Below are 17530 nucleotides of genomic sequence, written 5' to 3' on the forward strand. Positions count from 1 at the left end.
ATTTTAAAGGCAAAGGGAGGTCACACCAAATATTGAATTTAGTTTTTTTTACTGTTAACTGCTCTTTTTAGTAATTTTTTTGATATCTAGAAACTTTTTATTTCATTATTTTTGAAAGCATCTTCGCTTTACAGGATTTTTTTTTACATGTGCCTAACTTTTGCACAATGCTGTATACAAGCATGAGGCACGAGTGACAGTGACCCCTGGGGTACGCAAATTGGTGAGATCCGAGTTAGAGGTCTAGTGTTTGTGTCCCATCATTGGCGAGTCTGTAGTTCCAGGCCTGGATTTCAGAACCTCGTCCGGGATCCTCATTCTTTGTCAGCGGTGAGTTCTCGGTCGATATTAAAGATCGAAACCCAAAGATTGGTCAGGAGACCAGATGGAAGCCTGAAGGTCAATGGGGAGTGCAAAAGTCAAGGCCCAACGGCCAGAGCCCAAGTCAGAAATTTGAATCTGAAACTACAGCCTTTCAATGTACACTGTCAGCAAGTCAATTGACAGAACAGCCAGATCTAGCAGATTTCATGGCTTCCAAACTGAACCAGGCAAAAGTCATTCAGCTGGTCTAAGGTGAATATATATCTATATACACATATATAGAGGGAGAGGGAGAGGGAGAGAAAGAGAGAGAGAGAGATAGAGAGAGAGAGAGAGAGAGAGAGAAGTAACAAAGGCCATGATGATCCTTGCTTAGTAAGGTTTTCTTTAGAAAGCAAGAAATAGGGAGCGGCAGCCCGTCGCTAAGCAGTATCACCCTTCAGAAGATGACAGACAATCTGTGCACAATCATTTCAAATAACTAGAGGTAAAATAAAAGCTACAAATGAGAATAGAGTATCCCTTTTCGTGAAGTGCATGATGATCTCCCCCCTGCCCCACAAACACAGTATGTGGCAATGCCCAAACAGCAGTCAGTTACCCACTGAACCAATTTGGATGCCACAAAGAGAAACCTTAAGTAATTTGAAGTAATGCAACCATTTACTCTGAAATTTATCCTGTGTGTAAGCCATCGGCAATGGATGAATCTGCTGGGATTACCACCTTATGAGGAAAGGGACCTTTTATACAATAGCACTTTACGCAGTTCTCTATATGGGCAATGTGTAAAAATTCAATTTTGAAATATTAGATGATCAACCACTGAGTCAAAAGACTTATTTTGTTCATAATCTACACTGAACTCAGTGCAGTAGCAACATGATGCAACACTGTCAGAGGTGAAGTTTCAAGATTAGAATTAAACTGGAACTCTATCCACTAAGTGTTCGGAGCACACTGACACTCACAAATGCTAAATCATCTCCATTTATTGATGTCTCAGTTTGCAACACATAGCACTGTGTAAACTGAAGTCAGACATGTCAAGATCTCCAAATTGGAGTGTGGAAAGTCTCTGCGCGAGCTCACCCTGCACTCTTTTACCAGTTCTTGATGGATATGTACAATCTGGTCGGAGTGATGTTGGTATACACGATGCATTGATGGAAGCAGGTCAAGTGCATACCCTAGCACTAATAACAGCAGCAAAATGTCCTACAGCAACCTTTCCTTTTGATACACATCTTTCTTTCTTTACAGTGATATCTAGCTTATACTGCTTAATGGCAAATCTATGCCAGTATTTACTAAAACTAAACCCTGTTGTTCTCTGATTACATTTTTGTATCAAAGCCTTGTGACAATAATTTATTTAAAGGGCAAATCTGAGCAGAATTCCTTCACAGACATGAAAAAGTCTGGGTGGTCTGGTTTCTTTCCACATTCCAAAGGCATACAGGTTCCTGCTGAAGGGTCTCGGTCTGAAACGTCGACTGTTCTCCTTTCCATAGGTGCTGCCTGGTCTGCTGAGTTCTTCCAGCATTTTGTGTGTGTTGCTCAGCGGATTAGGTTAATTACTCACGTGAGTGCAATTGGGCAGTGCAGGCTGTTGGCTGGAAGGTCCAACTACTGTGCTGTATCTCTGAATAACTAAATAAATAGAGTTCAAGGAATTCTTATCAGCAGGCACATAATTGATTTCTTTAACTCTTTTGCCTCATCTAATTAATGGTGACTGATGTAATCAGTCACCATTCCACAGATCTCACCAAATATGCCAGTGATAATAACCCTGTTTCTGATTCTGATTCAGCACAGCCTAATTACAGGTGAAAGTATGTTCGGGCTGAACGGCCTTCACTCCGGGTTGTCAGGGTCAGTTTCAGCCTAACCTACTTATTAGGAAATCAATCATTATAAGTGCTGCTACACAGCAGTCACGTTAGTGAAGCTACTCAAGTGCATGATAGGGTCTGATTGAAAACTAGTGTTTCACACAATCCCAAGGGTTTCCTGGCTGCTGAGTTAGGCTAAAGTGATACCCAGAGTCTCTGAACTCGTGCAGTCCATTTTCTTACACAGCTCAGGTCCTCCCAAGCTATGCCACTGATTGGATTTCATCGTGGCAACTCTTCAAACAAAAATGTTGCAATTAAAAAAGGCACAAGGTACTCCTAATGAGAACAGGCAACATAGCTTCACATCTTTAACTTCCACTTCCACTTCTGTGATGTCTGTTAAATTTGATATGAGCACTTTAAAAACCTCCAGAGCACCATCACCAAGTGGAAGTGTTATCATCTGGTTTAAAGCTATTTGACCTTTAAGAGATAGCATAAACACTTGGTAAATATGGCTGACAGCAGCACGATCAAATGTTTTAAGAAGAATGTTTAACTCGAGATGCTTATGTCACTAAACCATCTCCTTCACATCGTCTGCTGAAGTGGGTATTATAAAATTAATTCATTAATACTCACTAACCGAGATTTCATCAGTGATATTTTTAACAATTTAATTATTCTATTGATCGCCAAAATTTAGGTGATTATAGTATACTGTATTTTGTCAAGTTATTTGAGTTCACCCTCTAGTAGATGAGTCTATAGACTCACACCCATGCTCCATACTTATACATTAAAGGTAGCACATCCACAGCATACACAGGCACCAATGGGAACATCATTTATATGTATCTATAAAAACATTTATATGCAATCTATTTGCAAAGGCACTTAAACCATATACACAAACATAATGGAGCAGATTCACTCACACTGCATACATACATAAAGGATATACACATAATGACATATAAATACTCTAAACATATCTTGGAAGACCACTGCCACATGACACAAATACAGACACACACTGTATATATCAAGAGTAACACACACAAAATGCTGGAGGAAATCAGCAGGTCAGGCAGCATCTATGGAGAGGAATAAACCGTCGTCGTTTTGGGCACAGATCCTTCGTCAGGACCCTTTGTCAGTATATCATATACTCAATATCCCCATAAGATTTTTAGCATCTCAATCGGAAAATATATTTATTTCTTCAGCGGTTTAATCGAGGCACGACTGCGCAAGCTTGTGGACGTCAGCCACTTAGAACACAGAGTTTAAAAGGAGACAGCTTTATAGAGCGGGCGCTAGAGTAGAGGGAGACAGAGTAGGAGAGCTTTGGCTCAATGGGGTTTTGGCAATAACGCATCGAGGCGAGGTAGTTTGTCTATGTTGAATACAGACAGGAAGCATGTGTGTGAGGCTGGTGTTTTGTGCTCGGTGTCAGATGTGGGAGGTCCTGGAGACTCCCAGCCTCCCGGGCGGCCATATCTGCACCAGGTGAATCAAGCTGCAGCTCGTTAGGGAACTGGAGATGCAGTTCGATGACCTTCGTCTGGTCAGGGAGAGTGAACAGGAGCTATAGCCAGGTAGTTACACCAGGGCCTCAGGAGACAGATAAGTGGGTAACAGTCAGGAGAGGGAAAGGAAAGAGTCAGATGCTAGAGAGTACCCCAGTGGCTCTCCCCCTTAAGAATAAGTACTCCTATTCGAGTGCTGTTGGGGGGGACGCCTATCTGGTGGAAACAACAGTGGCCGCACCTCTGGCACTGAGTCTGGTTCTGTGGCTCAGAAGGGCAGGGAAAGGAAAAGGATGGCAGCAGTGATAGGGGACTCTATAGTTAGGGGGTCAGTCAGGTGATTCTGTGGATGCAGGAAAGAAACATGGATGGTAGTTTGCCTCCCAGGTGCCAGGGTCCGGGATGTTTCTAATCACGTCCACGATATCCCGAAGAGGGAAGGAGAACAGCCAGAGGTCGTGGTACATATTGGTACTAATGACATAGGTAGGAAAAGGGAGGAGATCCTGAAAACAGACTACAGGGAGTTAGGAAGGAAGTTGAGAAGCAGGACATCAAAGATAGTAATCTTGGGATTACTGCCTGTGTCACGTGATAGTGAGAATAGAAATAGAATGAGGTGGAGGAAAAATGCATGGCTGAGGGATTGGCGCAGTGGACAGGGATTCAGGTTTCTGGATCATTGGGTCCTCTTTTGGGGCAGGTGTGAACCTGTACAAACAGGATGGGTTGCACTTGAATTCCAGGGGGACCAACATTCTGGCGGGGAGGTTTGCTAAGGCTATTGGGGAGAATTTAAACTAGAATTACTGGGGGGTGGGAACCGAACTGAAGAGATGGAGGAAGAGGTGGTTGGCTCACAAATAGAGAAAGCTTGAAGACAGAGCTGAGAGCGAGGATAGGCAGGTGATAGAAAAGGGACACACTCAGACCGATGGTTTGAGATGTGTCTAATTTAATGCAAGGAGTATTATGAACAAAGCAGATGAGCTTAACGCGTGGATCAGTACAGAGACTTGGAAGGCTCAGCAGCAAGAATGGTTACTTCAAGTACCAGGCTTTAGATGGTTCAGAAAGGACAGGGAGGGAGGCAAAAGAGGTGGGGGGGGGTGGCACTGTTGATCAGAGATAGTGTTACGGCTGCAGAAAAGGAGGAAGTCATGGAGGGATTGCCTTTGAAGTCTCTGTGGATGGAAGTTAGGAACAGGAAGGGATAAATAACTCTACTGGGTGTTTTTTATAGACCTCGCAATAGTAACAGGGACATCGAGGAGCAGGTACGGAGACAGATTCTGGAAAGGTGTAATAACAGGGTTATCGTGGTGGAAGATTTTAATTTCCCAAATATTGATTGGCATCTCCCTAGAGCAAGGGGTTTAGATGGAGTGGAGTTTGTTAGGTGTGTTCAGGAAGGTTTCTTGACACATATGTAGATAAGCCTACAAGAGGAGAGGCTGTACTTGATTTTGTATTGGGAAATGAACCTGGTCAGGTGTCAGATTTCTCAATGGGAGAGCATTTTGGAGATAGTGATCACAATTCTATCTCCTTTACCATAGCAATGGAGAGGGACAGGAACAGACAAGTTAGGAAAGCGTTTAGCTGGAGTAAGGGGAAATATGAGGCTATCAGGTAGGAACTTGGAAGCATAAATTGGGAAGAGATGTTCTCAGGGAAATGTACAGAAGAAATGTGGTAAAGTATTTGAGTGGCGTTCTGCATAGGTACGTTCCAACGAGACTAGGGAAAGGATAGTAGGGTACAGGAACCGTGGTCTACAAAGACTGTTGTAAATCTAGTCAAGAAGAAAAGAAAAGCTTACAAAAGGTTCAAAAAACTAGGTAATAATAGAGATCTAGAAAATTATAAGGCTAGCAGGAAGTAATTTAAAAATGAAATTGGGAGAGCCAGAAGGGGCCATGAGAAGACCTTGGCAGACAGGATTAAGGAAAACCCCAAGGCATTTTACAAGTATGTGAAGAGCAAGAGGATAAGGTGTGAGAGAATAGGACCAATCAAGTGTGACAGTGGAAAGGTATGTATGGAACTGGAGGAGATAGCAAAGCTATTCAATGAGTACTTTGCTTCAGTATTCACTATGGAAAAGGATCTTGGCAATTGTAGGGATGACTTACAGTAGACTGAAAAGCTTGAGCATATAGATATTAAGAAAGAGGATGTGCTGGAGCTTCTGGAAAGCATCAAGTTGGATAGGTCACCGGGACTGGACGAAATGTACCCCAGGCTACTGTGGGAGGTGAGGGTGGAAATTGCTGAGCCTCTGGCAATGACTTTTGTATCATCAATGGGGATGGGAGAGGTTCTGGAGGATTGGAGGGTTGCGAATGTTGTTCCCTTATTCAAGAAAGGGAATAGAGATAGCCCAGGAAATTATAGACCCGTGAATCTTACTTCAGTGGTTGGTAAGTTGATGGAAAAGATCCTGAGAGGCAGGACTTATGAACATTTGGAGAGGCATAATATGATTAGGAATAGTCAGTATGGTTTTGTCAAAGGCAGGTTGTGCCTCATGAGGCTGATTGAATTTTTTGAGGATGTGACTAAACACACTGACGAAAGAAGAGCAGTAGATGTAGCGTATATGGATTTCAGCAAGGCATTTGATAAGGTACCCCATGCATGGCTTATTGAGAAAGTAAGGAGGGGGCATGGGATCCAAGGGGACATTGCTTTGTGGATCTAGAACTGGCTAGCCCACAGAAGGCAAAGAGTGGTTGTAGATGGGTCATATTCTGTATGGAGGTCGGTGACCAGAGGTGTGCCTCAGGGATTTGCTCTGGGACCCCTACTCTTCGTGATTTTTATAAATAACCTGGATGAGGAAGTGGAGTGATGGGTTAGTACATTTGCTGATGACACAAAGGTTGGGGGTGTTGTGGATAGCGTGGAGGGCTGTCAGAGGTTACAGCGGGACATTGGTAGGATGAAAAACTGGGCTGGGAAGTGGCAGTTGGAGTTCAACCCAGATAAGTGTGAGGTGGTTCATTTTGGTAGGTCAAATATGATGGCAGAATATAGTATTAATGGTAAGACTCTTGGCAGTGTGGACGATCAGAGGGATCTTGGGGTCTGAGTCCATAGGACACTCAAAGCTGCTGCGCAGGTTGACTCTGTGGTTAAGAAGGCATACGGTGCATTGGCCTTCATCAACGGTGGGATTAAGCTTAGAAGCCGAGAGTAATGTTGCAGCTATATAGGACCCTGGTCAGACCCCAATTGGAGTATTGTGCTCAGTTCTGGTCGGCTCACTACAAGAAAAATGTGGAAACCATAGAAAGGGTGCAGAGAAGATTTACAAGGATGTTGCCCGAATTGGGGGGCATGCCTTATGAGAATAGGTTGGGTGAATTTGGCCTTTTCTCCTTGGAACGACGGAGAATGAGAGGTGACCTGATAGAGGTGTATAAGATGATGACAGGCATTGATCATGTGGATAGTCAGAGGCTTTTTCCCAGGGCTGAAATTGCTAGCACGATGCTTGGAAGTAGGTACAGAGGAGATGTCAGGGGTAAGTTTTTTATGCAGAGAGTGGTGAGTGTGTGGAATGGGCTGCCGGTGGTGGTGGTGGAGACGGATACGATAGGATCTTTTAAGAGACTCCTGGACAGGTACATGGAGCTTAGAAAAATAGAGGGCTATGGGTAACCTTAGGTAATTTCTTAGGTAAGGACATGTTCAGCAGAGCTTTGTGGGCCGAAGGGCCTGTATTGTGCTGTAGGTTTTCTATGTTTCTATGTCTATATTCACTACGTATGCACCAGACAAAACAAACACACAAACTAAGTATGCATTTCAGGTTTACAAAATGGAGAGATTGCTGGCAAGGTCAGCATCTGTTTCTCATCATAACTGCCTTCATGATGGAGTGGTTGAGCCACCTTCTTGCATTGTAGCTGCCTTGTGGTGAAGGTACCCCCACAATGTCTAGGGTTGGCAATCCCAGGGTCTAGACAAAGTCAGAATGGTGCACAACTTGGAAAGGGGCCCGCAGCCAGTGATATTTCCATGCAACACACACAAAATGCTGGAGGAACTCAGCAGGTCAGGCAGCACCCATGGAGATGAACACACAGTTGATGGGCCGAGACTCTTCTTCAGGACTGGAAAGGAAGGGGGGAAGATGCCAGAATAAAAAGGTGGGGTGAGGGGAAGAAGGATAGCTGTGACGTGATGAGTGAAGCCAGGTGGGTAGGAAATATAAAAGGCTGGACAGGAAGGATCTGACAGGAGCGGAGACTGGACTATAGGAGAAAGGGAAAGAGGAAGGGCACCAGGGAGAGTTGACAGGCAAGTGAGAAGGGGTAAGAGGTCAGAATGGAGAATAGAAGAAGAGGGGTGGGGGAGGGATAATTTTTTTAACTGGAGGAAGAAATCAATATTCATGCCATTATGTTGGAGGCTACCCAGACAGAATATAAGGTGTTGCTCCTCCACCTGAGGGTGGCTTCATTGTGGCACAAAAGGTCACGGACTGACGTGTCGGAATGGGAATGGGAAGCAGTTGGGCCACTGTGAGGTTCCGCTTCTGGCGGATGAAAGCAGAGGTGCTTCACAAAGCGGTTCCCCAATTGATGATGGGTGTCACCAATGCAGAGGAGGCCACATCAGGGACACCGGATACAATAGACAACCCCAGCAGATCCGCAGGTGAAGTGTTGCCTCACCTAGAAGGACTGTTTGGTACCCTGAATGGAGGTGAGTGAGGAGGTGAATGAGCAGGTGTTGTATTTTGGTCGCTTGCAGGTTTAAATGCTGGGAGGAAGATTTGTGTGGAGGGACGAATCGACAATGTTGTCACAGAGGGAGCAATCCCTGTGGAAAGCAGAGAGGGGATGGGAGGTAATGATGGGTTTGGTAGTAGGGTCACTTTGGAGGTGGTGCAAGTTGCAGAGAATGATGTGCTGGGTGCGGAGGCTCATGGGATGGTAGGTGAGGACAAGAGGAATGTATCTGCTTTTGCGGCTGTGGTGAGTTTAGGAGGTGCTGTCAGAGTAACCTAGTTGAATAGTGGCAGTGTCTTTGAGATGGTGCACCATCAAACCGCTGTATCTGTGGCAGAGGGAATAGATGTTTGGCACTGTGGTTGGAGTGCCTTGCAATGGTACTATTCTGTTACCACAATCCGAATTATGAATTATGTCATACTTCTTGTGTGTTGTTTAGCGCTGCGTTTATCCAGTGGAGTGTATTCCATTACACTCCTCTCTTGTACCTTACAGAAGGTGGTGAGGCTTTGGGTATCTGGAGGAGAATCACTTGATGCCCTATACCCAGTATCTGACCTGGTCTTTAGCTGGAGGTTTTATACTGCTGGTTCTGTTACATTTCTGGTTGATGGTGATGTAGAAGGTGTGGGAACTCAGACACCGTCCTTCCACTGAATGCCAAGGATGGGTGGTTATATTCCATGTGGTTGGAAATGGTCGTGGCTTAATAGTTATGCCTGAACTTCATGCACCTGCACTTCACACCGACCCGCAACCATCCGGATTAAACTGTGCCACAGAGTTCTCGGGGCTAGATGTCCTGGATACTGAAACTAACTGAACGGTGGGGAGTGTGCATGAACTCTGCTGAGATACAGATCCAAAGGAATCATCATCACCAGGCTTGGGGCGCAACATCCATCATCGAGGACTTTCACCATCCCGTTCATGCTCTCCTCTTGCTATTACCATCAGGCAGGAGACACAGGAGCCTCAGATCCCACATCATCAGGTTCAGGAACAGTTATTACCCTTCAACCATCAGACTCCTGTACCGAGTTGGATAACTTAACTCTGAATGCTTCCTCAACCTACAGGCTCACATTTTAGAACTCAATAACTCAAGTTCTCAGTATTTTTTTTATTTACACAATTTGACTTCTTTTGCATGTTGGTTGTTTGTCAGCCTTTTTTTCACAAATTCTATTTTATTTCCTTATTTTCCTGTAAATGCCTGCAAGAAAATGAACTTCAAGGTAGTATACGTAGATGTATACATACTTTGATAATAAATCTTAATCTACTTTGAAATATGTTGGCATCAACATTTCCAGGCTAGGCTTGGAAAATCCATCAGTATTTCTAGTCCAAAACCTGCTGCTGGAAGACGTTGCCTGGCGAATACGAGGTGAGATCAAGGATTGACTGAGCTGTGAGGAGCTCCAGGAACTGAACTGTCCACCAAAATGGTAGTTGTTGGAAAGCTTGGCCTGGATCAGGGAAGGCCACATCGTAACAAGTAGTGAAGTAAATGCATAATAACTTGTACAAAATGCTGGAGGAACTCAGCAGGTCAGGCAGCTTCTCTGGAGAGGAATAAACAGCTGATGTTTCGGACTGGATTGGAAAGGAAGGTGGACGGAGTCAGAACAAGAAAGTGGGACAGGGGAAGTTGGAGGTGGTAGTTGAAGCCAGATGAGGGGGGAGATATGTGGATGGGGAGGGGGAATGAAGTGAGAAGCTGGGAAGTGATAGGTGGAAAAAGTGCTGAAGAAGGAATTTGAAAGGAGAAGAGTGTGGACCATAGGAGAAAGGGTAAATACATAAATCCAACTGATTAATGTCCAGACAATAGGTTTGAACCCAATGAAAACAAACACTGCCAGCAGTATAACTGGTCAAATGCTGGTCAGCTGGACTTGTAAAATAATGCTTCATGGGGGGGGGGGTTACATCTACTATTCTCTGATGTAATTCTCATTCCACTGAACTCCTCAACTCGCTCAAGATGCAAGTGATGGACAATGGCTGGCCTGAAGTGTTATAAAGGAGAGAAAACTAAGAGCAAGTCACAGATTCTAGAGCAGTATTAGCAAACAACTGGCCATAAACTGCTCACAAATGACTGACTGCACAGCCAAACTCCCAAGTGATCACATTGCCAAGTTCGTTGATGACGTGGCAGTGATGAGGGCTCATCAACAACAGCGAGACACAGAGAGGAGGTGAAAGAGCTCGAGGCCTGGTGCCAGGCAAATAACCTCTCCTCCTCACTGTCAACAAGACAAAGGAGATTGTTATTGACCTCAGGGGAACTCACAACACTCATGCCCCTCTTTACATCAGCAGCACAGCAGTGGAAATTGAGAGCTGTTTCAAACCCCCGGGAGTTCACTCTCGTACAACCTCTCTTAGTCCCAGGACATGTTCTAACACAAGAACGCTCACTAAATCTCTACCTTCTGAGGAAGCTGAAGTGAGCTGGACTACGCACAGTTACTGTATACTCACAACATTCTACGGATGCGTCACAGGGAGCATTCTTACATGCTACATCACTGCTTGGTGCAGAAACCACACTGTGGTGGATAGGGAGGCTCTACAAGTGAGTGGTCAAAACCGCCCAACCCATCTCCTGGATCAGCCTACACACTATCAATAACATATATATAGAAAGCTGCCAGAAAATGGCCAGTAACATCATGAAGGACCCCACCCACCCTGCTCATGGATTATTTGTCCCACTCCCATCAGGGAGAAGGCTACCTAGCATCAATGCCAGGACCATCAGACTCAAAAACAGTTCCTTTCCCCAAGCAGTAAGGCTGATCAACACTCCCATCCATTAACTAACCCTTCCATACCCCCAACGACCACTACTTTATCATTTCCTGTCAGTCACCTTAATGTACTAACACTCCTGTGCCTAGTGTCACTTTATGGACATACAACCAACCTATGTATATAAGCTATCTTAAGTATTTTAATTTTTCCTGTTTTTCTGGGTTCTTAACCTTATTTTGTTTTCTTTTTGTGCTGCATCAGATTGGGAGTAACAATTATTTCGTCTCCTTACTGGAGACTTACTTAATGTACTGGAAAAGCAATAAAACAATCTTGAAATCAGCATGGTGCAGAGCAGACTGATACAGACCAATGAGTGCAGAAGGTGGATGGAACAGGCCTGGCTGCCCCCGAAATCAGACAACAATAATATGGGATGGAGAAGATAAATACATGTTGTTTGAAATTGTTCTGTACTTAAGGTCACAGGACTCAGTAAGAACAAGAATGCACCCATTTAACTAGCTCAGGGGATGGAGAAGCATGATTTGTGCTGTACTGGTTGGTTATTGAGTGATTAAATAAAAGCTGTTATTTACCAGACCAAAGACTGAAAGCCAAACTGGGGCCCAAATCTGGGTATTGTACAACATTGTCCTAATGAAGGGTCTTGGCCCAAAATATTGACTCTTTATTCCTCTCCACAGATGCTGCCTAACCTGCTGAGTTCCTCCAGCATTTTCTGTATTGTACGACAGCAGATGTCAGTGGGGAGATTTGATGCTGGAGAAAGGATGCTTTGACAAATGAAAATCCTTCCGAAAAAAATCCCGATGGGCATTCTTACACTCAGAAATGGGCTAATTGATCTCCTTGGGCTTAGCCTGATCTTTTGCTGCATGACACCATATTTTTCAGAGTTTTGTAGAGGAATCTGTAGGAAGTTCGCAAGTTTGTTTCTCTAGATTTTTAAACACAGTAAGACACTTGGAAAGCTGCAGTCTATTTCAAAAGAGATTAACTTTATCTCACAGGCAGCAAGTGAATACAGAAGGTAACCCTCAACACCTACTTATCCAAATGGACCAAAAGCATATGGGATAAAATTAATAATATCCTCACTCTCTTCTCTGCCCTATCTCATTTTTGCCACACCAAATCCTTCGAACTATTTCCTTCTGCAATAAATAGAATCATAGAATCAGAAATGGACCCTTTCCGTCCTCCTCATCCACATTGACCATGCTGCCTATCTACATTAATCTCATTTCCCTGCCTTTCCTATCCAAGTACCTGTCCAAGGGCCTTTTAAACATTATAATTTTAGCTGTCCCTATCAATTCCTCTGCCAAATATATTCAGATAACCACTAGTCACTGTGTGAAAACTTGTCCCTCTGATCACCTTTAAATGTCTCCCATCTCACCTTAAACTTGTGCCCTCTCATTCCAGTCTCCCTTGCCATGGGGAAAAGGCTCTGACCATCTACCTTATGCCCCTTACAATTTCATAAATCTATAAGGTCATCCCTTAATCTCATGTGTTCTAGTGAGAATAAAAGGTAATAAGAGGAAACTATATCCCAATTCAAAAAATATGCTTTTAGAGCAGATGTTATCCACACTGTATTCCTAAAACTCAGCAATTAAGAACTTAAGTCACAAATCCACAGCTTTAACGTCCACTTCTGGTAGGAGGAGGATATTCGTGGAGATCTCAGAAGGTGCTATAATCTCGGCCATCTTCAAGAAACTGGACGAATCTGACTGTGAAAACTCCAAAAGGGTCTTCCTTGCTGTCTGCATGGGAAACATCACTGACAGTGCTCTCCTCAATCACCTTTTCTCAGTGGCCAAAGTACAATTCCCTGAATCATGGTGTATATTCCATCCACCCAGAGGAACAGTGGATATGATTGTCACCATGCAACCACTCCACAAAAAAACGTAGGGATCAGCACCAGACACTGTACATGGTTTAAACCTCCTTAAACTCTTTGATTCCACCAATCTGGGGGAACTATGGAACACCTTCTGCAAGTTTTGCTCCAAGACTGTGATACAGACAGAAGAACATCATATCCAAACCCAATGCGGTCATCAAATAAGAAACACTTGTGTACCTCAAACAAGAGCCCTAGCAACTGAGATGGAGATATTTGGGATTTATCAGGAAACAAATGTTACACATATTTTCTTTCCTAAATTGGTGAGGTCAAGGGACAATTACAGTACCCCTTTATCACTACCCTACATTCAATGTATTAATTCAGCAGACACCATGGGCTATGTGTTATCAGGTCCACACTGGATAAATTCACTGAACCAGTGGCAGTATAAATTTCACAGAAAGAAAAGATATGATATATAAAAGGCGCATTATGCAAATACAAAACTCATTTGCTAAAATAAGATTAGAAATAAATATTTCAAATACTTTTATTATTCAACAATCTTTTCATGAAATGGCAAATCCATTCTATGTAGTAAATAACATGTGATAATGAGCAGATCACAATAATTAACTGTTCAAAAAACCTGTAGGATATTTAGTCTGTGAATAACCCAGTCATGGTAATGACAACACATCATTCTCCACTTTCAGGAAAGATCAAATTGTAACTCCAGAATGTCTGTCTGCCAGCCACACCTAGGGGTGGCTCTTTACCATCTGAGTGGTACCCTGACAACGCAGCTGGCAAAACTAGTATAAAACTTAGCAGGCTGTTGTTCCAATAACAACTTCTCCCCTCTAGCTGCATCTTCCGTTCCAGCTGGAATTTTACAGGTGCTCTTTGTTTACTAATATGCTACCTGGTATTAAAGCAACCTTTATATCTGGTTGGTGTACAGGGTTGTGACTTTCGTTATTGATCAAGATATTACCATGTGGACAATGGATTTCAAAGAATCATACAACACAGAAACAGGCCCACGGCCCCTCTTGTCCATGTTCCTCAATGCCTTTCCCATCTAAATAGCAGAAAGGTGGTTATAACATTCATTTTACTTACTCTCTGTCGATCACAAGGCAGGTCACTGTTTCAGCTGCAATCACATTGGCTGTCCTCACATCCTCCCTGCAAATACAATGAAAAGTGAAATGTTGAACAAGGTTGTAAACCAAGGCTATGTATATCATCAAGGCTTGTTGGAATGATAGGTATAGAGTAGCTTCGAACTACATTGTAAAGGATGATTGTAAAGGAAACTACAATAGAAAAGAGAAAGCGAACATAATAATTAAATACATCATTTATAGTAAATATATATATCTGTTTAAGACTCAAAATACCAACAGAAAATGTGATTTACTTGTTTCTAACGAGAGAAATTAGGGCGCCATGGTAGGGTAGTGGTCAGTGCGGCGCTATTACAGCTCGGGACATTGCAGAGTTCAGGGTTCAATTCTGGTATCATTCTGTAAGAAGTCTCTGTATGTCCTCCCTACAGAATGTGTGGGTTTTCTCCGGGTACTCTGGTTTCCTCCCACAGTCCAAAGATGTACCAGGTTGGTTTATTCATCATTGTAAATTGTCCCGTGATTAGGTTAGGGTTAATCGGGTTTGTTGGGGGTTACAGGGGCTGTGTGGCTTGAACGACCGGAAGGGCCCTCATTGTATCGCTGAATAAATAAAAATAAATAAATAAAAACAATGAAAGATAATATTAGATCAAAAGAAACAGCTTATGAAGTTTCCAAAACCAGTATGCCTGAGGTCTGAAAATGTCAGGGTAAAGGAAAACACAACATGAGAGTAATCTAACAAAAAAACTAAAAAGAGGCTGTTAATGCTCAAACGGGAAGTAAAAGGTTGAGCAGTTACTGTAACGCTACGAGAGTGCCAGCCACTCGGGTTCAATTCCGTCGCTGTCTTTGAGGAGTTTGTACGTTCTCCCTGTGACAGCATAGGTTTCCTCTGGGTGCTCCAATTATCTCCCACATTCCAAAGACGTAAGAGTTAGTAGATTAATTGGACACATGGCTATAATTTTGCCACGTGGGCTCACTGGACTAGGAGGGCCTGTTACCATGTAGTATCCCTATATAAAAAAAAGTAACAAAAATGTTATGTTATTGAGGAATAAGTATATAGCAGACTAATTAAAGGATTATTTGCAAAAGACACAAAACCATGTGGAGAACACTTCTAGAGTGACTGAAGAGCTGCAGGAAATTGGTACTGTTTAAAAAAAAATGGGAGAAATTAATAGGACTGAAATGCAATAAATTCCCAGGACCTTGTGATCTGCACAAGTTAGAAAGATAGGGAATGTACTGGTTCTCATCTTCCAAAATTCCATATATTATTGAAAATTTGCCACAGACTGAAAGATAGTAAATGCAACACAATTTAATAGAGGGGGAGTGAAAATGTTAAGCTACTGACTAGTTAACCTCACATCAGTAGCTGGGAAAATGCCAAGATCACTTATTAAGGAAATAGTAGCAATGCACTTGGAATATATAAGAATACTAAAAACACTAAGAATATATTAATGAAAGCGAAATCACGCTTGACAGGTCTGTGAAGATATTCTGTGATTGTAACTGACAAAACGGGTAAGAAAGAACTTCTCAGAAGGCCTTTGATGAGGTACCATACAGGAAGATAAAGCTAAATTACAGCACACCGGTTGTATTGTAATCTATTTCTGTGCATTGAAGATAACATTAACCGCCAAAGAAAACAGAGAGTAGGATCAAAACAGATCATCCTCAGGTTAGGAGGCAGTGAGTAGTTGGAAGCTGCAGAGATTGGTGCTGAGGCACATTTACGTCAAAAACATGAATGAAGGGATCAGTTTTAATATATCCTAAGGTTGCAGCAGTGAAGTTTGTGACAGAATACAGAAGCTTCGTATGACCAGAAGACCAAGGAGCAAACTTGGCTATTCAGCCATTGATTGTGCTCCTTCATCACATCATGGCTGATTTATTATCCCTCTCAACCCTATTCTCTTGCCTTCTCCCCATAAACTTTAACGTCCTGCATCATCAAGAACCTATCAACTGGACACACTAGAGGCTGTGGTAGAACAAAGGACCTTACAGAAAATCCTGGCAATTCTGGACAATGTTTCTCATCCTCTGCATGCCACCTTGGCTGAACAGAGGAGCACTTTTAGTAAAAGACTAAGACAACCGTGCTGCTTAAACTATATGAGGTCATTTTTACCCTTGACCATTAGGCTCTATAATGAGTCAACCTATAGCCGGGGAAGTGATGACCCCCTCCTGCTGGACTGTAAGAGGTAACTTTTTAAAATTTTTTCTTACTTCTCTTCTAATATTTGATTATCTGTGCACTTGTAATGCTACCGTGACCACTGCAATTTCCTTTGGGGTCAATACAGTATCTATCTATCTGCTTTAAATACATCCAATGACTTGGCTTGTACAGCCATCTGTGGCAAAGCATTCCACAAATTCACCACCCTCTGGCTAAATAAACTTTTCCTTATCTCTGCTCGAAATGGACACCCCTCAATTCTGAGGCTGTGCCCTCTGATCCTAGACTCCACCACTATAGGAAGTATCTTCTCCACATCTACTCAATCCAGACCTTTCAATATTCAGTAGGTTTCAATGAGATATCCCCCTTATTCTTCTAAACTCCAGCGAGTACAGGCCCAGAGCTCCTCATCTGTTAACCATTTCATTCCCAGGATAATTCTCGTTAACCTCCTCTGGACCGCTTCCAATGGCAGCACATCTTTTCATAGATAAGTGCCACAAAACTGCTCACGTTACTGCAAATGCAGTCTGACCAATGCCTTTTAAAGTTTCAGCATTACTTCCTTGCTCTTGTATGCTAGACCTCTCGAAATGAATGCTAATGTTGCATTTGCCTTCCTCACCACCATTTCAACCTGCAAGTTAACCTTTAGGGAATCCTGCACAAGGATTCCCAAGACCCTCTGCCCTCTGATTTTTTAAATTTTCTCCACATTTACAAAATAGTCCATGCCTTCATTCCTTCTGCCAAAGTGTATGGCCATATAGCCATACATCTCCCTACATGATATTCCATCTGCCACTTCTTTGCCCAACTCCCCAAACTGCCTAAGTCCTTCTGCAGACTCCCAGCTTCCTGAACACTACCTGCCTTCTACTTATCTTTGTACTGTCTATATATGTAGCCACAAAGACATCAATTCCTTCATTTAAATCATTGACATACAACGTGAAAAGAAGCTGTCCCAACATTGACTCCTGTGACGTACCACCAGTCACCGGCAGCCAACCAGAAAAGGCCCCCTTAATTTCCACTTTTTGCCACCTGTCAGTCAGCAAATCTTCTATCCATTCTGGTACTTTT

General features: G+C 43.0%; 1 protein-coding gene across 8 annotated transcripts in view; it reads right to left on the bottom strand.

Annotated features, from left to right (window-relative positions):
• LOC140185698 (cGMP-dependent protein kinase 1) overlaps window positions 1–17530 on the bottom strand; it is an 815177-nt gene that overhangs the window by 147084 nt on the left and 650563 nt on the right. For all 8 annotated transcript variants that reach the window (XM_072239236.1, XM_072239235.1, XM_072239233.1 and 5 more), the window contains one exon: window positions 14222–14287. In XM_072239236.1, coding sequence (XP_072095337.1) covers window positions 14222–14287 — 66 coding nt within the window. The remainder of the gene's footprint in view (window positions 1–14221; window positions 14288–17530) is intronic.

The sequence above is a fragment of the Mobula birostris genome, chromosome 21 (assembly GCF_030028105.1).
Source record: "Mobula birostris isolate sMobBir1 chromosome 21, sMobBir1.hap1, whole genome shotgun sequence".
NCBI lineage: Eukaryota > Metazoa > Chordata > Chondrichthyes > Myliobatiformes > Myliobatidae > Mobula > Mobula birostris.